At 42.3% G+C, this 23,804-nt stretch overlaps 1 protein-coding gene across 2 annotated transcripts; it reads left to right on the forward strand.

The window, feature by feature from the left end:
• Positions 1-1,461: 1,461 nt before the first annotated feature.
• LOC113007633 (glycerol kinase-like) lies at positions 1,462-23,729 on the forward strand. Of its 2 annotated transcripts, XM_026144354.2 has the most exons (20): positions 1,462-1,650; positions 4,224-4,297; positions 6,190-6,296; positions 6,382-6,459; positions 8,496-8,575; positions 8,765-8,902; positions 8,980-9,089; positions 10,529-10,595; positions 14,623-14,658; positions 15,398-15,465; positions 16,231-16,273; positions 17,975-18,055; positions 18,155-18,233; positions 18,332-18,428; positions 19,146-19,230; positions 19,481-19,601; positions 20,598-20,741; positions 21,450-21,536; positions 21,638-21,712; positions 22,975-23,729. In XM_026144354.2, exons 1-19 carry the CDS (start codon positions 1,597-1,599, stop codon positions 21,709-21,711), a joined length of 1,623 nt encoding a protein of 540 aa, XP_026000139.1. In that variant the 5' UTR covers positions 1,462-1,596; the 3' UTR covers position 21,712; positions 22,975-23,729. The 2 variants fall into 2 exon arrangements, with proteins under 2 accessions (XP_026000139.1, XP_026000140.1); XM_026144355.2 differs by lacking the exon at positions 21,638-21,712.
• The last annotated feature ends 75 nt before the right edge of the window (positions 23,730-23,804 follow it).

Raw genomic sequence — 23,804 nt, forward strand, 5'->3', positions numbered from 1 at the left:
GAAATATAAAGACAGTTATCCGTTGACTCTATGGACTTCCCCGTATAATCTCGGGTCATCCAGTTCCATGTTTTTGGTGTTTCAAACTGCAGCTGCTCGACTTCCAAGTGATCTGTCGGAAGGACAACAAGTGTTCCAGCCCAGCTGCATGAGCTGAGGTCATTTTTACACAGTCTTTGAAGGTCTCTGTGAATATGCTCCACAGCAGATTACACATCAAATCAAACCCCATCCTCTGCCTCCAGGTGATCCCCTAAAAACTAAAGGTGACCAGGCTCTGGAAAAGTGTGATGGCCCACATGAAGGTTCAAGGTTCAAGGTTCTTTATTTGTCACATGCATAGTTATACAAGTATAACACACAGTGAAATGTAGCCTGACACGCTCCTCGACATGTGCAAAAAAATTGGGGGGGGGGCGGGGGTGTAGAGGAAAAACATTATATATATATATATATATATATATATATATATATATATATATATATATATATATATATATATATATATATATATATATATATATACACACACATATAGTATATACATTGGGTGAATGTGCAGTAGTAGCAGCAAGCAGGTGAATTCTGTACATTAATATGAATAGACATCTGACTATTTTACAGGATAGACAATATAAACATATTTAAAATTAAAGGAATTGAAATGTACATTGTGCCTTGGTTTAGAGTGTCTGGAAGAGTCCTGTCTCAGTCAGTTATAGATGATGTGAGAGGGCGGGTGTGTGTGTTTCGGCACGGATGGCTTGGGGATAGAAGCTCCTCTTGAGTCTCTCTGTCCTTGCCCGGAAGATGCGGAACCTTCTACCAGATTGCAGAAGTTGGAACAGTTTGTTGCCAGGATGGGACGGGTCCTTCAGTATCTGCGCTGCTCTAGTCCGGCATCTCCTGGTGTAGGTGTCCTGAAGCGGGGGGAGAGCAATCCTGCAGCAGCGTTCTGCTGTACGGATCACTCTCTGGAGAGCTTTTTGGTCCTTCACACAGCTGTTCCCAAACCACGATGTCATGTTCTGTGTGAGGATGCTCTCCACAGCGCCTGTACAGACATGAAGGCCATGTCTGAGGGTTCAACTGTGAAGGTTATCTGCCCCAAATTTATTATTTTTTAAATATTTACTTTATTGTTTTTATTATTATTATTTGGAGATGTTTAAAGATGTTTCTGTTATGTAGAACTTTTTTTTAATGATATTTGATATTAATTTTTTGTTTTTTAATGTGTTTTTTTTTGCATTTTTGAATAAGATCCAGATGTTTTAAAATTCCGTTATCTATTATTTTTAGTTACTTTTGGTTTTATGTGTCTTCGTTTTTTTTTTGTTTTTTGTTTTTGTTGTTGTTTGTTTTGGGTGAACTTGACCCTCACAGCTGATTGGTCGGAGTGTGACCAACGCCTTCTGAGCGAGCAGCCAATCGGAGACTGCGCTCGCTGCGGGCCGGTTCCGGTGATCGCGTAGGAGGAGGTCTGTGTCAGTGTGCACAGCTGTCCTTCTCCACCTCACCGAGGAGTCGTGTTAGATTAAAGCAGAGATTCACCGGCTGTGTTTAACACTCGTTTTAAAGAAGAAGAGAATAAAAATGGACCCGCTGGTTGCTGCTATTGATCAGGGCACGAGCTCCACGAGGTTTCTGGTGAGTTTTAGTGAAGTTTCGCTGTTTTCATGTTGTGTTCAGGGCCCGGGAGCAGCTGGGACAGCAGACTACGGAGACTCTGTCCTGTGCTCAGAGGCTTTGGCCAAACAGCTGTAATCGTGGATGAAGTGCAAATCACCACGTGACTTATGTCTGTGTTGTGCTCGGCTCAGAAACGAGCTTGAACATCACGATGATTCTATTTAAACAGAGATTTAAATAGAAAAAGCAACCAGTGGACTGGAGCAGCACACTGACCTGTAGCTTCCACCTGCTTTGGATGGGGTTCAGGTGCATCTACAAAGAGCTAAAATCAGTCCAGCTGAATGATCACTTTGAACAAATTTGGACTTCCTCAACCAGGTCAGCTGGAAAATCGAGCTTTGGCACAGAGCATGAGCAGTGAGGGGCTCAGAGGAGGTAAAAGTGCTGTTGGAGTGCACAGAGAGAAATTCAGATTTGTGGGTTTTTCTGACACGTAAGAGCTTCTACTCATAAATGAATCATAAATGAATTTCTTTTTGGTGCTTGAGATTTAAACGTCCACAGGTGCTGAACTCTCTGAAAATAAAGGCCTTTCCTGTGTCATCATCAGCTGACATAACGGTCGTTCTGAGCAGCAGTAAAACTTTAACCTAACGCCTGATTTTGACTCTTGATCATTTGGCTGCGGATCGACTGCAAAATTGTCACAGAGCCTTCGTTTGTGTATACATGTGTAATGATCTCATAAAAACAAACTTTACTGCGTCTTTACGGTGTTGCATTTGCTACTTTGTGGTCCTCCGTCATGGTGTTACTCCAGAACATAGATTCATAACATCCTAGAGGGTCTCAGTTGGATTCAGGTCTGGAGAATGTGAGACAAAGGCATCAGCGCCTCCATCATCCAGGAACTGCCTGCACACTCCGGGTACATGAAGCCAGGGATTGCCCTGCACAAACAGGAGGTCTGAGAACCTGGCATGTAACAGAAGTCAGGGTGCTGTTGGCTAGCACGTGGAGGCCTGCGTGACCCTCCAAGGATACGCCTCCCCAGACCATCACTGACTCACTGCCAGGCTGGTCATGCTGGATGATGTTACAGGCAGCATAACGCTCGCCACGGTGTCTCCAGACTCTGTGAACCTGCTCTCGTCTGTGAAGAGAAGAGAGCATCAGTGGTGGACCTGCCAGTTCTGGTGTTCTCTGGAAAATGCCAGCCAGGCTGTGAGCACAAGTCCCACTAAAATGCCCCCATGTGACCCTCACAGAGTATCTGATATCTCAATCAGAGACATGCCTCTGACTCTGGCAGTACTCCTCCTGATCCGCCTCGCATTAATAAGCAGATACCATCCCTGCTGCTGGGTCTACTCCACGCTCCTGACACTGTGCCTGGAGACACGGCAAACAATCGGCTTCCCAACTGGACGCGAGTTTAGAAATGAGTACATGAGATGGAGCGCTCAGGGTGAGCAGTTTGGAGGCAAAATTAGAGAGGGAGGGCTGAGATGTTTGGATGTGTGCGGAAGAGGGAAAGGAGGAAGAGGAGGTTCACAGATGCTGAGGGTTGGGTGAGGGATGGGGTGAGATGGAGGGAGGTTATCTGCTTTGGCGACCCCAGAGGAGCGCAGCCAAAAAGAGAAGAAGAAGACCTGGAGACTTTGATATCCCTGACGTTTACCTGACTTTTAGTTATGCTCTGATGATCCAGCGTTCCCTTCCTTTTTTTGAGGTGTCATTAACAGTCAGAAGGGCAGAATACATGTCTAAGCTGTGGGTGGATGATTGAGAATCAGCCCTAGAGTCAGCAGCTGACAGTGGAGTTGAAATCAAGATGAGGAACTCAGAAGAGAAGCAGCTTTATTGTTTTATTTGTGTATTTGTCACAGATTGGGTCTGTGGGTGCAGAGGATGTTGTTTTATATGCTTATTAGTTTTTGAATCAGTGAGCGTAGCCCCGTACGATCAGTATTTGTGAGGTCACATTTTTTTTTGGGAGCAGGTAAAAAAAAACAAGTTCAGACTGAGTTCAGTTCTCATCAGTTTTCAGTAAGCGTGATGATTCAGACTTTTAACACTGATGGTGCAACTGAACTAAGATGACATCAGACATCCTCCTTGCATCAATGCTCTCTCTTTTTACAGGCTTAGTTTGTTCCTGTTAGATTTCCAGTGTAAAGTAAGTCAGGAAGTCTAAAGTTTAGACTTTAGGGTTGAAACTACTCTTGGATCACATGTCCTAAAAGCGTAACAAGGATTTCCTGTAGCTGAGTGAACGCACGGTGAGAGGAGGGTGGTGCTGCACGGAGCTTTATCCTATTACTTAATCAGAAGAAACGCTGACTTCTGTCTGACTGCAGGTGACAGGGAAAGTCCTGCCTCGTGTTAATTCCCTTCTTCTCTACAATACTCTGGCAGCACCCAGAGGCGATCGAGCCAGTGATCAATATCGTCTTTCCACTCCTCAGTGGGTGGAAGGAAAAACATAACTGGAAAAATTAAACTGTGGCAGCTTTAATTTGCTCCCTAATTAAATGAAGCTTTTAATATTTCTGTTCCTGCTTCTAATGAGCTGTGTTTCTCTGCAGGTGTTCAACGCAAAAACAGCTGAACTGATCAGTCACCACCAAGTAGAGATCAACCAGAGTTTCCCCAAAGAGGGGTGAGTGACTCGAACTTCAAATTATCACAATTAGACACTGTGTGTATCCACCATATTGTCCTGGTGCAACAGATTGCACACCTATGTGCAGTATTTATTATCTCTGCACACCCAGCCTGAGATCCGTGTTGCTTGAATAGTTGGTGGAATAACAGGATGCTTTGCACTTCAAGTCTTTGTGCACTCACAGGAGTCCAGTTTTCAGGTGACGGCTCAGTTGTCTACTGAGGCCGAAGCTGGTAAAACAAAAAAAACAATGCCATCAGGAAGCTGATGATAAAAACGCTGTCCTTTGATCAAATGTTACTCATTCAGCTGTGAAGCAGAGAGCAGAGGAGAGAAACTAATCACAGAGATTCATCACACTGGGCCTTCAATCAAATATGTGCACACGCTGAAGATAAAGAGCAGAAATACAGGAGTTTAGTTTTTATGTTTCATTTTTTTAAATGTTGGTTTCTTTGGGGATGTGCAGTTTGAATGTTCTTGAGAAAGCTGCAAGCCGTTGTTGAAAGGCACCGTGGCACAAAGTAAACACACTTCCATTCATTTTTGGCAACGCTGCGGTCAGGGGACTGCGGGGGCCACTGTAAAAGCTTCAGCTTGTCTTTCTCTGGGAGTAGTTCACAGATTATCCTTTGAGCTGTTGTCCATTTTATTTCACCTGCATGTCTGATAGCAGGGCATGTTTGTTAACAGCAGATATTTCCACCTGCATGCCTAACAGTTGAAAAATAAAAAAGTCTGTCCACATCACTTCCTGCCCACTTCTCTGAAACACCTCTGTCTCATCCACATACTGGTTTTCAGTAATGCACTGGCTGACTTTTTTGATGTGATAGCAGTTAAGTTTACCTGCTCATCCATATAGAGGCTAAAGCTTCTTCCTGCAGTCACATTGAGTTTCCTTTGTAGTCAGCAGACCGGCAGGTTTCTTATCCTTCAAAATCTCATTCGGACCGCCACTGTTTATCACTTTGATTCACATATTTTCACTTACCAATATAATATAACCCAATGAAAATAGCTCAAACCTGTTAATATTCTTTCTTCTGAATTTTAACTCTTGCTTTATATAGGAGTCTTTCGCAGTTGCACAGATATGTGTTGATAGAACTGTAAAGCTTGTAACAGCAGCACCTCCCCCCTCCTCTGGTGTCTTTTTAACAGGCTACTAAGTTACAGTTTAACCACCTTTTAATCACGTAACTTTATTTGATATGTAACAAACTGAGTCTAAGGTCCAGGTTTTATTTCATTTTTGTTCCTAACAAGCTGGCATGTGTGACCCGGTACAAGAGACAGACTGACCGGCTGTACTGCAGATCCAGAACACCCAGACAGAAATTACAGCAGGCTGTAAACTTAAGGTGTTTTCTTCCTGAATGCAAATCTCACAAAGCTGCAGGTGATCATTCGGGCCGTGGAACCATGGAAACATCTACAAGCGAGACTTTTTCTCTGTTAATGAAGTCGGCTTTTTACAACCTTAAAATGTAGAAAAAATTAAGGATTTCTGTCAGAAGAAGTTCTAACATGCACGTCTACAGGTTAGACAGTTATAACAATGTCTTTACAGGTCTGAGTAAAAAATCAGAAAACTACAACTCATCCAGAGTGAAGTGGATAACTCCCTTTGTTAAACCACTGCATTGGCTTGGGTCTGGCTGGTGTGCCAGATCATAGTTTTTAAAATGCTTCTATTGGTCTATAAAAGCAGTAAATAGGCTTCCCAGATTTTAATTTGATCTTGATTATCATGTTTTTCATAAAAATTTGAAGCACTCTGGATTTTCACATCCTGAAAAGTCTCAAAACTTCATCTGTCGCAGATTTCAAACGGGTTTTAAACATGCACGCGTGTGTTTTCTGTGTGTTTGCGTGTTGGCCAGATGGGTGGAGGAGGACCCGCGGGAGATCATGCAGTCTGTTCACGAGTGCATTGAGAGGACCTGTGAGAAGCTCTGCAAGCTCAACATCGACGTCTCCAACATCAAAGGTAGGACGCTGACGGTGGAAGACGGGGTAGAAAATGAGGGCATCGGGGCAAATTCATTGAAATTTATCCTTTTTTTTGTTTTCAGCGGTGGGAGTGACCAATCAGAGAGAGACGACCCTGGTTTGGGACAAAGACACCGGCGAGCCGCTCTACAACGCCATCGGTGAGAGCGTCAGCATCAGTATTTTTGGATTTCTACATCGGTGTCAGACTCACCGAGCTGTAAAAAAAGTGGATTGTGTAATGTGGGAAACGACTCGGGGCATGACTTGATTACATCAGGTTGAAGCATCCTGTGTCGTGTCTGTTCCTGCCCCGCCAAAAACCATCAGAGCTGTGATCCAGCAGCAGCCACTCCCACTCACACAGGCTTTCAGTTTAAAAAGCCAGTTTATCAGCGAGCTCTTCAGTCCCCTGATTCGACTGGGGGGTGTTGTGTCAGCTGTTCACTGATCAGAGCACTGCTTGAGCTATGAACAGCCAACAAAAGCTAGCAAAGTTTTTTTTTTTTTTAACAAAATGTTAGTGCTTAACTTCTCACAGCAGGAGAAAAGGCACCGCAAAGCAATTTTCTTCAAAAGGTGTGTCACCTTCATATTATTTAATCAGGTTTTGGGCCAAAAAGTGAACGCAGATGTTTTTATGTGGCTTTTTTATGTCTAATATCCCCGTTCATGCTGGAAAATAACCTGCAGTTAACAGGATTTACAATGGAGTCATATATAAAATAAATTCAGTTCACTTTTCTTCATATAACACCAAATCACCACAGCAGTTGCCTCAATCTCTCTATATTGTGAGGTAAAGACCTCACAGAGAAACCCCCTACAATCATACCACCCGCTGTGAGCACGCACATGGTAACAGTGGGGAGGGAAAACTCCCTTTTAACAGGAACAAATCTCTTCAATCTAAATACCAGCAATCACTTTTTGCCATGACAACAATGACAATGTGTAGAATGGTAGTAAAAATAAGTCCAAATTCATTGTGTCAGTTTGTCGCTGTGACCAGAAGCTGACAGACAGATGTTGTTAAATCCAGTTTTCCTGGTTTTTGGTGTTATTAGTGGGTCTGATGATATAACCTGATTTCAAACTGTTTTTAGCAGCTATCTTATTGATATGCTCTGTTTGGGATAATTTACTATCTATTTGCAGTTTGCAATAATTTGAAGTTTAAGTCGGGCTCTCAGATTAATGTTAGCCATTTTCAAAAAATGCACCACAGCATCATCAGACAGAGGTGCAGAACTCCCATATCGTTAGCTTCATAGCATAAGTGCCTAAGTCATTGACTTAGTCAAATGACTTAGGCAATTATGCTATGAAGCTAACGATATCCAAGTTAGGTTGAAAATTAAACAGAAGTTAACGTGCTGGTTTGCTCATACAAAGTCCACACGGTCTCCTGTTTTGCCTCCTGCGGGATTCACTCTAGCAAAAGTTGTATTTTCAAAGCGGCATTTTACTTTCCTGCTGTGCTTTGTGTGATGAAGCTCAACTGGGGAAAATCCCGACTTGGTTCCACAGCGTGCTCCAGAGTTCATGTGTGAAAACGACCACACAGCTGCACCAGCAGCCTGGCTAGTAGAAGTATATATAATAAAATATCACACATTGAAACCTTAGACAGGAAGGACTCAAGTTTAGCTGGTTAATAGTGACCAATCTTTCAAAATAAAAGCAAGGACATTGTTCACTAATACATTGTGGATGGCCTTGTTCTTCCAGAAAGATGAAAAATAAAGAAGGTAAAATTAGAGTTGGGATTATGCCCATGCCCATTCAAACAAACCCTGGGAACGCTGAGCTGTGAGTCTCATTTCTCATCCATCCTGAAAAAGACCTGGAGCTCTGTTGCCTTGGATCCTCTTTGAGGTTTAACCACAGAATTTAAATGAAGATCAGGTCAGAGGGCTGTAAGGAGCGTGATTAGTTAAACAAAGTTCTTGTGTTGTCTCAAACTTCAGCTGGTCCTCGTCATTCCTGCCATTTCTTTAGAAACTGAGGAAAATGTTTCCTGATTGCTCAGTTTTTATTCATTACGCTGAGACCGCCTGGCCTCTGATTAAAGAGTTAGTCTTTATGAAGCTTAGATCTACAACTACATATTGAGGTTGCTGTTTTCTCACAAAACTAATGCCAATGTTTTGGGTTCCCGTGTTTGAATCTTTCTCCTCTCCTGCTTTGTGTTTAGTTTGGCTGGACCTTCGTACTCAGTCGACGGTAGAGAGGCTCATTAACAAAGCTCCGGGAAGAAACAAGAACCACCTCAGGGTGAGAGATGATTGATAAGAAATTGGTAACAACTTAATCAGGGCAAGTTGTGTGGGTCAGAGGAACACTTGGGGGTGTAGTAGTGACTTTGTTATCTACTTTGAATCAGAAATCTGAAAGAAGGCAGGACTCTTGCTTTCTTTGTTGAAATATCTTTCTGATCTCTGTTTCTATTCTTAATCTCCACAGCATAAAACAGGCCTTCCCATCAGCACTTACTTCAGTGCAGTGAAGCTGCGATGGCTGCTGGACAACGTGGACGAGGTGCATGAGGCTTTCCTGAGCCAGCGTGCCATGTTTGGCACGGTGGACTCCTGGATCATCTGGGTAAGACCTGAACCTGTACCTCTCTGTCATGAGTGTGTGATTTGTTCTTTTAACACCCCCACCCCTCCACCCCCCAGTGTCTAACAGGGGGAAAGAACGGCGGGGTCCACTGTACAGACGTTTCAAACGCCAGTCGCACCATGCTCTTCAACATTCACACCATGGACTGGGATCCTGAACTCTGCAGGTGATTCACACTATACCCTGTACACTATAGACTGTATATAAAGGATGGGTGCCACAGCCTATCCAAATGTTTTGGCCACTGCCATGTTGGATTGTGGAGCCAGAGTGACCATATTTGCACGAAGGGCCTGAAAAGCTGTGTTATTGGCTAATGCTAGCTAGCTAGGTTAGCAAACAAACTATATAAGAGCATCAGAGAGCCAACCAATTAGTGTTAATAACATTAAATAACAACTGAATTCATCTGAATTAAATATTAGGTAATAAAAGGCTCCAACAGCACAAACACAGAACAGAGGTCTAGTTCAGGCCGGGTGAAGCCTAGCAAAGAGCTAGCAGCTACAGCTACCTGTGTCGCCATAAATCTGTCAGTCAGAGACGCCACACCCCTAATAATGCAAACTTTATTGCAACTTAAACAGATGAGTGATGCATATGTTATGTCTTTATTTCTGCTGTAAAATTGGATGTTTTGGGGATGGACTATGTTTTTAATGCAGTCTCAAGTGGCGGCTAAAGGAACTGCAGTTTTTGGTTTCATGTTTTAGCCATGGAGGTTGCTGCTTAATTGTCACACACAGAATAAAGCATTTAAGGTTATCGTCTGCGTATCTGTTTGCACACTCCAGTAAAAGCTCATTCACTTCCCATTCAGGGAGTTAATGAGCCATCTTTTGTTTTATGCAGTTGGCTGAGCTTTGAAGCAGTGGAAAAAATGCTGCACCAATACATTTTATTTCTTTTGAGTCATAAAAGCACAGAAAGAATGGACTGGTCTTCACCTGATTATTCAGAGTCAGCTCCCCAGCTTTAGTGAGAGAGAAACAAACACTCTGTTTTAGCTCCGTTTTGTCGAACTCCTCCAGATTTAATTTCAGTCATGATTCTTCTTCTTCTTCATCTTGCTGCTCTGCTTAGAGGTTGCTAAAGTGGCTCACGTGCCTTCATGCAGACTTAACCATCCCAGTATCGAAATAATCGGAGTCATATATTCGATTGTAAAAGATTTTACACCGGACATCCTTCCTGTACTGGTGAGGAGCTCTCATGTAGTTTGCTTTTGATTGCTTGTGGTTTGCCCAGGCCAATCCTCGTTGCCCCCTACATTGAGGCTGCAGGTTGCCCTTGGAGACGGGCTGGACGGGCTTAACTTGGCATCCGATCAATGTCTGCCTTGTTTTTAATTGATTTGATTTATATTTAAAGTTTAAAGAAACCTCGTGTGAAAAGCTACATTTTTAAAGTCACATTGTTGCCACTTTCTCCTTTGTTGTCTGTTCTTCCTCATCTGCAGCAATCTGGGGATTAAAACACAGAACAACAGGACAGAAAATAGAACAAAGACCTCATCAAAAAAAAAGAAAAACTATAAGTGCCTTTGTGTTTGTTTTTATTATGAACCTACAACCTCATGACAGACTCCTGCTATGCTCCTTTCAGGTACTTTGACATCCCGATGGAAATCCTGCCCAGCGTCAGAAGCTCGTCTGAGATATACGGCTGGATGGTGAGCTCAGATACGCCTCACAGCACGCTGTGTGTTTGTTTCTGTGACACCATTTGTGTTTTGAGGTCACAAACCTGAAACAACCTTTTTTTTCCCTCTACAACTCAAAGAAGAGATATGTGAAATCTGTGCAACCTGATACCGACACGAACCATAAATATTTCTGGTGAATGGTCTCGTTAAATGTTGTTATTACTGTAATGGCTATAAAACTTGATAAGAAGCATCAGGAGAGGTGATAATGTACAGACAGTGTAGATAGTGAAGGTCTGCTGAAGATTTCCAGCTGAACGTTTATTATTCTGATGGATTTATGCTGCACAGTTTTTTCCATACATCCAGATGCATGCATGACTTCATCCAATCCTACATTTTTTAAATTAATTACATTTAAATTAATTCAGTAGATATTTTTCCTACATAAATCATATTAATTAGTGTTTTTAACCTCTTTCCATATAAAGGATAAATGTCACCATGCTGGACTTCTGAAGGTGCATTCCTACATTTCCAACTAAACCTATATGGCTTGGTTAGCAGTTACAGACCAATTTCTCTTTTAAATATTGATTTTAAAATACTATCTAAAATCCTCGCACTTAGGCTACAACGTGTTCTGCCACAAATTATCGCCTCTGACCAGACGGGATTTATGGCCGGCAGGCACTCATATGACAATTCAAGACGCCTCTTGAATATTATCCATACATCGTGCAACTCAATTCCAGAGGTTGTGGTATCTCTTGACGCGGAGAAAGCTTTCGACCGCGTTGAGTGGAGCTTCCTCTATGAGGTGATGGATAGGTTTGGCTTAGGGGCTGACTTTATTCTCTGGGTTAAGCTACTATATTCCTCGCCATCCACCTGTATTCGTACTAACAACAACTTGTCTTTGCCTTTTCCACTTGAGAGGGGCACTAGGCAAGGGTGCCCTCTCTCACCCCTCCTATTCGCCATTGCTATCGAGCCTCTTGCAATATGGCTGCGTTCAGAGGATAGATTTAAAGGCATTACAAGGTTCGGTGTGACCCACAATCTCTCCCTTTATGCAGATGATTTGCTCCTGTACATTTCTGACCCTCTAAACTCATTCCCGGTACTTTTTGACATACTGGACCAATATGGTACACTGTCAGGATATAAGCTCAATTATCAAAAAAGCGAGTTGCAACCCCTCAATTCCCTGGCCAGAGCTCTTCCCCACTCAATAGTGCCTTTTAAGTGGACAGAAACCGGATTTAGATATTTGGGGGTTTTTATTTCCTCTTCTATATGTAAAATGATGAGGGAGAATTTTCTATCCCTACTAGAAAATGTTGGGAAAGATTGTGACTGTTGGACTTCTCTACCATTGTCAGTGGCAGGGAGAGTTAACCTGATAAAGATGAGTGTCCTCCCAAAATTCTTGTATCTTTTTCAACATGTCCCGATTCTTCTTACCAAGGCATTTTTTGACAAGTTAGAAAAGATTCTGTCACATTTCATATGGGGAGGGAAACAAGCTAGAATTCGCAAGTCTATTCTTCAGTCCTCTAAAACTGACGGCGGTCTTGGTCTGCCCAATTTTAGACACTACTATTGGGCAGCTAACATACAAAAACTTTTACATTGGGTTCATAACGACCCCCCTGCACCAGCCTGGGTACAAATGGAAACTGCATCTAGCTGTTACTCATTATCATCAATACTCAGCTCACCACTCCCTTTTTCTCCAACCCTTGTTGGGGATAATCCAATAGCTAAGGAAACGGTAACTATTTGGCGACAGTTCAGAAAATACTTCGGGCTACTTGGACCGTCTTTGCTAACGCCTTTATCAAAAAATTGTAATTTTGCACCTTCAAACACTGATGCGGCCTTTAGGAGTTGGAAAGATAACGGACTTAGGACTGTTAAGGACTTGTACAGTCAGGACACCTTTCTATCTTTTGCTGACCTATCGTCTAAATACAACCTGCCTAATTCCAACTTTTTTCGTTATCTTCAGGCTAGAAATTTTGTAAAAACGCAGTTCCCTCACTTTCCCAATCGGCCTCCAGAAACAAATCTGGATATCATCCTGCAGACGAACCCTCATCAAAACAGACTGATATCAGCCTTGTATAAAATACTAGATGCTTTGGTCCCCAAATCCATTTCTCATATTAAGCTGAGATAGGAGGAAAAGCTACAGACAACCCTGCCAGAACAGCAGTGGGATTCTGCTTTGAAATTGATTCACTCGTCCTCAATTTGTGCTTGTCATGCTCTGATTCAGTGCAAGGTGGTCTATAAAGTACACTATACAAACGCAGAATTATCTAAAATCTATCCAACCATTAGTGATGCCTGTAGCAGATGCGGACTATCGCCTGCCAACCATGTCCACATGTTTTGGTCTTGTTCGAAACTGAGTGCATTTTGGAGGAATATATTCGACACACTTAGCCAAGCATATGGCCAGACTGTCCCTCCTAACCCACTCTCCGCAATTTTTGGCATTCCTCCCGACTTGAACTTATCTGGTCCCCTCAAACAGGCCCTAGCCTTTACCGCTTTACTGGCTCGGAGGCTTATTCTGTTGAAGTGGAAGCTTCCCCACCCCCCAACTCATGATCATTGGGTGAGAGATGTACTCTTTAACTTAAAGCTGGAAAAACTTAGATTCTCTCTAAAAGGTTCTATTAGGGAATTTAACAAAATCTGGAAATCATTTCTCTTGCTGGTGGACACCATTACTTTACTTCCTGAGTCTGAAGTGAACTGAGCGAAGCTACATTATAATGTGTTTTTTTTTATTTTTTTATCTTATTTATACCTTATCTATTTGTTTTTCCTTTTGTTTGGTCCTTTCTCTGCTTTTGTTTTCTCTGTTTTTGCTTTGTTTGTTTTTGTTTGTTTGGTTGCGGGGCGGGGGGGTTGTGGTTGTTGTTGTTTTTTGGGGGTTATGCGTGTTATGTGTATGGGTCCTGAGATGTTGTTGTTTTGGTTTTTTGTTGTTTTTTTTGTGTGTGTGGGCAGAGACTGGTTCTCTGCGGTGTCTTGTCTAGTGTGGACCTGGTAGGGGGAGAATTCGGGTTGGGGGGTTGGAGGGTATAATGGACATACCACTGTTCTGAAATCAAGATTGACTTTGCTGTTGCTAACTTTGTATGTCATTGCTGAAATCAATAAAACAAAGTTGGAATAAAATACTCCAAAAAGCTCCCAGAGCACAAACTGTTTAGATAAGGTAACGCAGTATTTCTTCTATATATTTGGACCGCTTGTGTAATTACACACTTGCAGAGGTCCATTTTAAACCCTGTCCATGGCCCTTCAGGGGTGCAGGCACCTCGTCCATGGCCCATGGACTCCTCATCAGTAATAGTTTTTTTTTCTGTGCAAATGCACGTGTTACATGTGTGTTGTGAATCACAACACAGAAATATTTTCTGCATGTGTGTGTGTATATAGTATATTTGTGGAGTGTAGGTAGGAGTTCATTGAGTTGTTTAAAATCCCATTCTGTGGCCTCTCCCTGATAAACATCCTGATAAGAAGCCGTGCGGCTCTTATCTCATCTCCCGACAACATCATTGACTTTAATGTCGAAGCTTTTTTATGCAACGTGCTCTATGGACTGAGGTCCAGAGATCAGCTGAAGCAGCTGTTTGTTTCTCTCTCTCTGCCTCATTGATCGGATCATTTTTCTTTTTCTTTTTTTGCCTCTACATGTATCTTTCCATGCAGGACCGACCTCTTTAATGACTGGAATTAATGAATAAATAATCAGTTCTGATAAAACTAGAAAGGGTTCAGTTAGGTTAAAATAATAAAAGTATCCTATGCTCACTTTGACGCTTGTGGAGCTTTTATTAAACTGTAATTACCACTGATAACTCAGTGTGATGCATACTTGGCTACAGGGCCACGAGTCTGATTCCCTGCACAGCAAACGGCCTCCTGCTTCATCCTAAAGGTTTTCATATCATTCTTTGTGTCGCACTGAGCTCAGCGGTCATTTATCCAGAATCTAAACATGTCCACATTTCTGTCTCCTAACCAGAAATCCGGCTCACTTGCAGGAGTTCCAATTTCAGGGGTAAGAGCTTTTCCCTCTTATGCAACTTTGTTTAATGAGTCACATCTGTCTGTGTTCCGCTGCGAGGCTGTCGCTGTGCTGGAGCAACGCATGGCTCCCTCCCACTTTTTTTTTTCTGAGTAGAGACCATTTCGCTCGACCAATGAAAAATCTGCTCTGTGACACCTCAGAATCAGCTGATTTGTTTTGTATGTAATGAAGCCAAGCAAAAGCGGTATCTTCACACTCTCTTTCACAGTTCAGGCCCGCCAAGTACACGTGGGCGGGTCTGAACTAGCTGCATAAGTACAGGAGACGTCAGCAAGACCAGTTCAGGGCTGCAAAACACATTTAAGCTGCAACCAAATCAATTTAAAAGGAAAATAACCGTCTCTGAGCATCAGCATCATCTGAGGTCTGTCGTAGTTTGAATGAGCTGCAGCAGTTTCATCTCTGTAGAGTAGAGGAACAGAAACAAGCATTGGTATCCTGGTTGTTTGATCTGTTTTCTCATAATTCCCTTGAAACTTAAAAAGTGCATCCTGGGTACATTTTAATGGTCATATCACTATGTAGTTTAGTGGGGTAGATCAGAAACACACTGTAGCATATGGAAGGTCCCCTTTTCAAAAGGTCATTTTCTGGCTGTGGGTTTAAAATTATGTTAACTGCTGGGTTGGAGCTTCCAGGGTGAAGCAGATATGTTTGCGGTTGTATCCACTCATCTATGACTGTTTACACGTCCTACTTGATCTGTCAGTGTCTCGGTGACCAGTCGGCTGCTCTGGTTGGTCAGATGTGCTTCAACGAAGGCCAGGCCAAAAACACGTAAGCACTCTGCTCCCTTCTTTATCACGGTGACGTCAATTCATTGTTTTTCTATGTTCAATACAGAGATTGTGTTTTTTCAACTTGACAAAATACATTACATGACATTTGAGGCTGTTAATAAATATCATCATAGGGATATGTGGACTGGGTTAAATTGCACTACACTGATACGATTGAGTTCTCTTCAAATGTGTCTCTACTGTGTTTCAGTAAATTGTAAAGTCGCTATTTTCACTCTAAAGAAAGGTAGTACTTAGTAAACTGTAGCAGTTAACATACAAATCTATCAGTTTATAACAAAACGCTAAGTCAGTGGATTTAATCATCGCTCAGTGCCTGCTCAATCAACTGAGTAATCTCCCCACCTCCTGATTCACCAACTCTGTGAGATAGAAGTCACAGTAACTAACCCAAGAAAGGTGCTTGATTGGAGTCAGAAAGAGTACTCATTTCTTTATTTTTGTCCCCCGATTTCTGTTCCTGTTGCTAAGGTGTGTTTTAACCCAAACCACCTGCTTTCTCTAAATCTAACCAGCGAGTGGAAGTGGACATGAAACGTAAAACAAATATACCCAGGTTGGCTGTAAACCTGCTAAAATGTGACACTACAGGCTCTCTGTCCTCCTCATGAGGACTATGCAAATCTGTTAAGTGTGGCGAATATCAAAAATCAAAACACCAGCGCACCCACACTGTAGATGAGTTAACGTCACCAATAAACCAATCGCGTGTCTAACGCTTCTGTTTTATTCTCATGTAAAGGTATGGGACTGGCTGCTTCCTGCTCAGAAACACAGGCACCAAGGTAAGATGTTGTTTTTAAAATATATACAGTGGGGCAAAAAAGTATTTAGTCAGCCACCGATTGTGCAAGTTCCCCCACTTAAAATGATGACAGAGGTCAGTAATTTGCACCAGAGGTACACTTCAACTGTGAGAGACAGAATGTGAAAAAAAAATCCATGAATCCACATGGTAGGCTTTGTAAAGAATTTATTCGTAAATCAGGGTGGAAAATAAGTATTTGGTCACCTCAAACAAGGAAAATCTCTGGCTCTCACAGACCTGTAACGTCTTCTGTAAGAAGCTTTTCTGTCCCCCACTCGTTACCTGTATGAATGGCACCTGTTTGAACTCATCATCTGTATAAAAGACACCTGTCCACAGCCTCAAACAGTCAGACTCCAAACTCCGCCATGGCCAAGACCAAAGAGCTTTCGAAGGACACCAGGAAAAGTATTGTAGACCTGCACCAGACTGGGAAGAGTGAATCTACAATAGGCAAGCAGCTTGGTGTGAAAAAATCAACTGTGGGAGCAATCATCAGAAAATGGAAGACATACAAGACCACTGATAATCTCCCTCGATCTGGGGCTCCACGCAAGATCTCATCCCGTGGGGTCAAAATGATCATGAGAACGGTGAGCAAAGATCCCAGAACCACACGGGGGGACCTGGTGAATGACCTGCAGAGAGCTGGGACCAAAGTAACAAAGGTCACCATCAGTAACACACTACAACGGCAGGGAATCACATCCCGCAGTGCCAGACGTGTTCCGCTGCTGAAGCCAGTGCATGTCCAGGCCCGTCTGAAGTTTGCCAGAGAGCACATGGATGATACAGCAGAGGATTGGGAGAATGTCATGTGGTCAGATGAAACCAAAGTAGAACTTTTTGGTATAAACTCAACTCGTCGTGTTTGGAGGAAGAAGAATACTGAGTTGCATCCCAAGAACACCATACCTACTGTGAAGCATGGGGGTGGAAACATCATGCTATGGGGCTGTTTTTCTGCCAAGGGGACAGGACGACTGATCCGTGTTAAGGACAGAATGAATGGGGCCATGTATCGTGAGATTTGGAGCCAAAACCTCCTTCCATCAGTGAAAACTTTGAAGATGAAACGAGGCTGGGTCTTCCAACATGACAATGATCCAAAACACACCGCCCGGGCAACAAAGGAGTGGCTCCGTAAGAAGCATTTGAAAGTCCTGGAGTGGCCTAGCCAGTCTCCAGACCTCAACCCCATAGAAAATCTGTGGCGGGAGTTGAAAGTCCATGTTGCTCGGCGACAGCCCCAAAACATCACTGCTCTCGAGAAGATCTGCATGGAGGAATGGGCCAAAATACCAGCTACTGTGTGTGCAAACCTGGTAAAGACCTATAGTAAACGTTTGACCTCTGTTATTGCCAACAAAGGTTATGTTACAAAGTATTGAGTTGTATTTTTGTTATTGACCAAATACTTATTTTCCACCCTGATTTACGAATAAATTCTTTACAAATCCTACCATGTGGATTCATGGATTTTTTTTCACATTCTGTCTCTCACAGTTGAAGTGTACCTCTGGTGCAAATTACTGACCTCTGTCATCATTTTAGGTGGGGGAACTTGCACAATCGGTGGCTGACTAAATACTTTTTTGCCCCACTGTAGTTATTGCTATAACAATTTTAGTGAGAAATATTTCACCCTCTCAGTAATAATTTTCATGTGATCTGTCAGCCTGTGATCTCAGACCACGGCCTGCTCACCACAGTTGCCTACAAACTGGGAAAAGACGAGCCGGCCTGCTATGCCCTCGAGGTGTGTGGTGGCCTCTATTAAATAACTATGATCGGTGACGGCTGTCTGTGCTCTGGTCTGATTTTTGGGATCTGCTTATTTTTTTCTTGTTTCCTGCAGGGGTCGGTGGCCATAGCAGGAGCAGTGGTACGATGGTTGAAGGACAACATGGGGATGGTGCAGTCGTCCTCAGAGATCGGTACGTGCACTTCACCATTGATTACATTCAGGACTCGGCGCTGGGGTTTGTGCTTGAATATCACGTCTGCTTCCGTCTCCTGTTGTCCTCTCTTTCAGAGAAACTGGCAGCGGCAGTAGGAACGTCGTACGGCTGTTACTTCGTGCCAGCTTTTTCGGGGCTCTACGCCCCCTACTGGGAGCCCAGCGCAAGAGGGTGAGCGAGTCGGCCCAGGCTCATTCTAAACTGAGGAAATCCTTTATGCTTGAACGCTTGTTGAAATGGCTATATTTCTATGTATAACAGTGCATGTGTTAAAAGATCAGCTATGAGCCTGGTGCTGAGCCCTGAGGAACCCCAAAGCTAATGTAGGAAAATCCAAACCCACATTTTGTGCACTCAGCATTAATAATAAACAGGATGGAAGCTGATTATAAACTCTGAGATGACACCCTCACTGGTAATCGAACAGGTGGGCTTTTTTGTCAGGATCTGTTAAGTGACTTATGGAGATGAGCTTCTACAAAACATCTCAGCTGCTCGATATTTAAAGACATTTAGTATATTCACATTCAATTTCAGTTCCTCAAAAGACACATTAACAGAGTTTGGAGGATGCACATTTGGACTCTTTTTAAAACCTTAAATGAAGCTTTTGCTCCTTCTGATGTAAATCCGGTGTTTAGCAATCAGATTAGCAGTCTGCTTTTTACTTTTTTAAAATCTGTGTCAAAGTATGAACATGTGGGGAGAGGTTGTTTTAAGATCATGTGATTCTATATCTATTCAATGACAAAAAAACACAAAACACAAGGCCACAAAAACATGACAGAGCTCTGCTGTGCTGCCCAATAACACAGTAGTAAATGTGGAACAGTTTAATGTTTGGTCTCTGTATTAAAGTATTAAAGTTTTGCTTTCTCTGTTTTGCAGCATCATCTGTGGGCTCACACAGTTCACCAACAGGAACCACTTGGCATTCGCTGCTCTGGAGGCCGTCTGCTTCCAGACCAGAGAGGTGAGCCTCCTCTTCTCATCTCTAGAACGAGAAGATACACAAGAGTGTAACCGGGCTATCACTAAGCATTGATCACATAGGTGTAACGTGAGTTTATGATACATACAGGTTTGCTTACTGAACACTATATCAGAGCATGGTAGTATTTCAGCTAGGCTGAATTTCAGATGCAACAAGAGTTAATAAAGAGGGGTTAGAGACGGGTTTCATCGTAGTTGAATTGAAGTGTGTGTGCGTGTGTGTGTGTTAGATTCTTGATGCAATGAATCAGGACAGCGGGGTCCCTCTGACGCAGCTTAAGGTGGACGGAGGGATGACGTCAAACAGATTACTGATGCAGCTGCAGGCCGACATCCTCTGCATCCCTGTAGGTACGACTACTAAACGCACACACACTCAGAGTAACTCTGTGTTTTAAAATCGAGGAACTGGTGACACGAGGCTGAACCTTAACCTTAAACTGTCCATTCTGATATTTGACCCATTTAAAACAAACACTTTGATATACAGGTCGAAGGTAAAGGCAGAAATGTACCTGTGCTAACCAGTTAAACATGAATTGACTTTACACGCACATATCTTCCTGTTCATTAGAATACTTTGCCAGCATTGTGTAAGTGGATGATTTTATCACCTGTAAGATGTTTCCCATCAAAGCTGAACAGCTGCTCCTTTTGATTGTTAGAGACTTTACTAGAGACTCTAATGACCGTTTGGTTCACTGTGACAAGTTTAGTCACATGTAGAAAAGACAAAATGTCCTCACTGTCTGATGGTAAAGATTATTCTTTACTCACAGTCTGCACTTTTGAAAAAACAATCAGGCACTATCTGGATGATAGATCTGACTAGTAACACACAAAAAAACAAAAACAGCAGCACTACTCCCCTGAGTAGTTTGAACATTTTACAAAACCACAACATGACCTCATGAACTGAAGATATATTAAAAACCAGTGTAGCACTAAAGGTTTTTTGGTTTTGTTTGAACATTTGCCTATGTTCTGCTTTAATTTCTGTAACTTAGGTGTCAAAGTACCTAGTTAATTTCCAATAGCTGACTAGAAGATTTTATTTTAAAGAAAATGACTCTTTAAAAAGTCTGGCTGAAGTCCTCAAACTACATGGAAGCTTTTATTTTGAAAATACAACATGGCTGATGTCAACCTGATGACTTCCTGCAACTAACTTTTAAAGAAATTTAAAAAACAAATCACTGACTTGAAGATTTCACCAAAAATATTATGAAAATGAAGAATTTTTGCATTTAAATAGCAACCAGAATACAGGAAGTGATGAGCCTGATCGCTCTCAGGGGGAACATGTCTCTCTGTCACTCTCTAACCGTCCGTCTTACGTTGCTCCAGTTCGACCCACCATGTCCGAGACCACAGCTCTTGGTGTAGCCATGGCGGCGGGGGCAGCAGAGGGCGTAGGCGTATGGAGCCTGAGTCCCGGTCAGCTCCCACATGTCACATCTGAGAGATACGAGCCTCAGATAAACCCTGAGGGTAAGACTGTGAGAGTGAAAAGCTTGCAATGGGATCATATGACATACATGACACAGGACATACAGCAGATAATAGAACACAGAGCAGGATGGCCTCGAGTTTTGGTTAATGTTATGCAGCACTATGTAATTTAGAATTTACAGTGTCAGCCGTTGTTTCTGTTTGTCCAGATGCTGTTAAACATTTACAGTGAAATAAAACACTGTGTAAAACATTAATTTCCCATTTAATAGATTAAAGTGAACTTAAAGTTGTTTTTTATCCTGTGACAGCAACATGCTGCAAGAGTCAACATAACTGATGGTTGATTGGCTGGCTCCTCCCCCCTTCAGGCGCATGATGGTGTTTTTCTTTGTGCAGAGAAAATGTTCCTTATTTTACCATCAGCTTTAAAATTAGCAGATATATTCAGATGTGTTTATTTTTCAAGTAATGTAAATGTTCTTTTGTTATTTGCTGGGCAGTAAAATTCAAAACAGTGTCACTCTGTGCTGTTTTGTGGTCTTTGCTTTGCAATGGCATCAAATGTGAATATCTTAGAAATATTTGTGTAGCTTATTATTTTTACACAGCTTCAGCTTTAAATCAGTTTTGACTGAATCTGTAATCTCAGTGTTTTCCACTCAGTGACTTTTAGGTGTAATTTGCTGCATTTGGTGGATGTTACTATGACGACATGACTTACACTTGTTTCCTCGTCACAAACAGAGAGCGAGTACCGCTTCGCTCGCTGGAAGAAGGCCGTCCAGAAAGCCATGAACTGGGAGACCACAGAGCCCTGCTACAACGGCAGCGGTAAGCCACTGCATGCAGGAAGTGACTTCAGCTGTTAACTGTTTCATTGTTGGAGAATTTCCCCCTCACTCACTCACAATCTCCTCACTTACTGACAACAGGTTTAGGAAAGAATATGAACGGCGGACCCTGGGGGGTCCATCCCAGCCCTCCCCCCAGCAGAGTGGACCACTAAGGTCCGACATTTGCCGCTGCATGCCGTGTGTGACACTTGAGTTTCGACTTGGGGCATGTTTACATATTAAAGGCTTTACTAACACGGTGTGTTCACGGCTTTAACCGACGCAGATGTCCTCACTCGTTAGAAACTAATTTAAGGCGGAACTGTTCTGTTCATATTTATTCTGCTAGAGCAGCTTTGCATGATTCTTGGTTCAAAGTAATCCTTCTCTAGCTCATGCTTGGACAACAAGCTGTTTTAGCCCCTCCCCCTTTAAGCCAACTGCCTTCCTACTGGCTGTCCTTATAAGCAGAATGGTTGAACAACAAGTGAGCAGAGCTTCTGATTTTCCATCTCTCTGACATCATAGAGATCAAAGAATAGAAAAAACTGTGTGACACTGACTGTTTAAAACAGCCTGCATAACATGAAATAAGTTGAAGCAAAATAGGTCAAATTAATGATACTTTTAATCCTTCCTAAAGTTGTAAACAGAATGTGAGGAAACAACGCTACAACTGAATTTCCATAAATCTTTTTCTGTCATGTTAACAGGAATTACGTGCTACACTGGCTCACTGCACCACCCTGTGGTTCTTAGTGGTATTACATGACAGTACATTTCAATTTCACCTGATATTCTTGCAATACAACACCACAGTCGTCTCGTACGTAATGTCTTAGCGGTTAATTCTTCACATTCTGTTGTTTTTTTTATTTGTGTTAGAAGGTTTTAGAGTCTTTGACAAAGTTGGGTTTTTTTTTTGCAAAACCTACATTTCAGATAAATTAAATCTGAGTCAGACCAGCCTGGTTGTGTGTGGGCATGCGACTGCAGTTATTCTTGTATGCCTCTACCAAGGAAGTCTTTTAGGATTCTTTTCTAAAACAAGATAGGTCAAAGTTAAAACGCTGGCTTCATTTGTTTACAGATAGATCTACATATACTTTCAGGTGGTATTCAGGAACTCACTTCCTGTCCCAGCTTTAGCCTTGATGGAGGTATACATTCTCACAATGCTCTGTTTTTCCTGCTGGTAAACCGCAATTGTTTCTATGACTTTTTAAAACGTGTGGAAATCAGGAGATTGCAGATCGCTAAGAGGTTTGTGCTTTAACTTCTAAATCTGCAGCTAAGATGCTAAGTGTCCCACAGAGCTCCTTTGAGTCCACGTTTAGTTTTAATCCTTTTCTTTAAACTAACTGCTTTGCTTCCAGAAAACAAAAGTCTGTCAGTGTTTGTTTGCTCTCTTAGACTCGTTTCTGTTCGCCTCACAGGTCACTCGCAGTAACTTTAAACTGTGTGGAGCCACATTTTGGGGGGAACATGATTGTGGAGTACAGTGAAGACGGGACTGGCGACTGCTCGATCCAGCCTGCGGTCATCTTGAGTGACGTGCAGCCTCTCAAATGCTCTGAACATCCAGCGAGCTTTTCACGAAGAACGACACCACATGCAGCCAGGAACAGTTTCTACACCGTCCAGTTAAAACAAACATGCCTTCAACACAGAGACTGCTGTAACTCCTCACTGCACCCAAAGGGAACACTGGACTTTATTTTGAATGTGTTCTGTACATGATGTTGATGTTTAACCCCCAAACACGGAACAGAAGTCACTCATGGAGGGGACGAGTACTTTTAAGTCAGAAAACCGTCCTTTTAAAAAAGAAAATTCATTGTAATTTACTGCACCTCATTAACTACAATCTGAAAGCCAGCCAATTCTTAACAGCACTTTATAATTTATCCTGTTTATGGAAAACATTTTTTTTAATCATTTGATGTTTTGAAGAAACAGGACTTTGACTCCTTTATAATTAATTATAACACTTGATGACCTTTGAAGATCTGAGCTGTGGCACGAGCCATAAATACCTGGAGGATCATTTTCCATGAGACTTAAGCTTGTCTGTGAAAGGGGGAAAACGTGGCGACTGTTAAATCCTGCTGATTTATTACTGCTGTTTGAACCCTTCATATTACCAGGATGCCTCAAAAAGTTGTCCAAGTCAGAATAAACACAAAATGTACTTTTCATGTCTTTTCTGAACACACAGCAGGAAGAACTCTTAAAGACTAAACTCTTGTAGATCTTTAGGAACAGC

Source organism: Astatotilapia calliptera, chromosome 16 (genome assembly GCF_964374335.1).
Source record: "Astatotilapia calliptera chromosome 16, fAstCal68.1, whole genome shotgun sequence".
Classification (NCBI taxonomy): Eukaryota; Metazoa; Chordata; class Actinopteri; order Cichliformes; family Cichlidae; genus Astatotilapia; species Astatotilapia calliptera.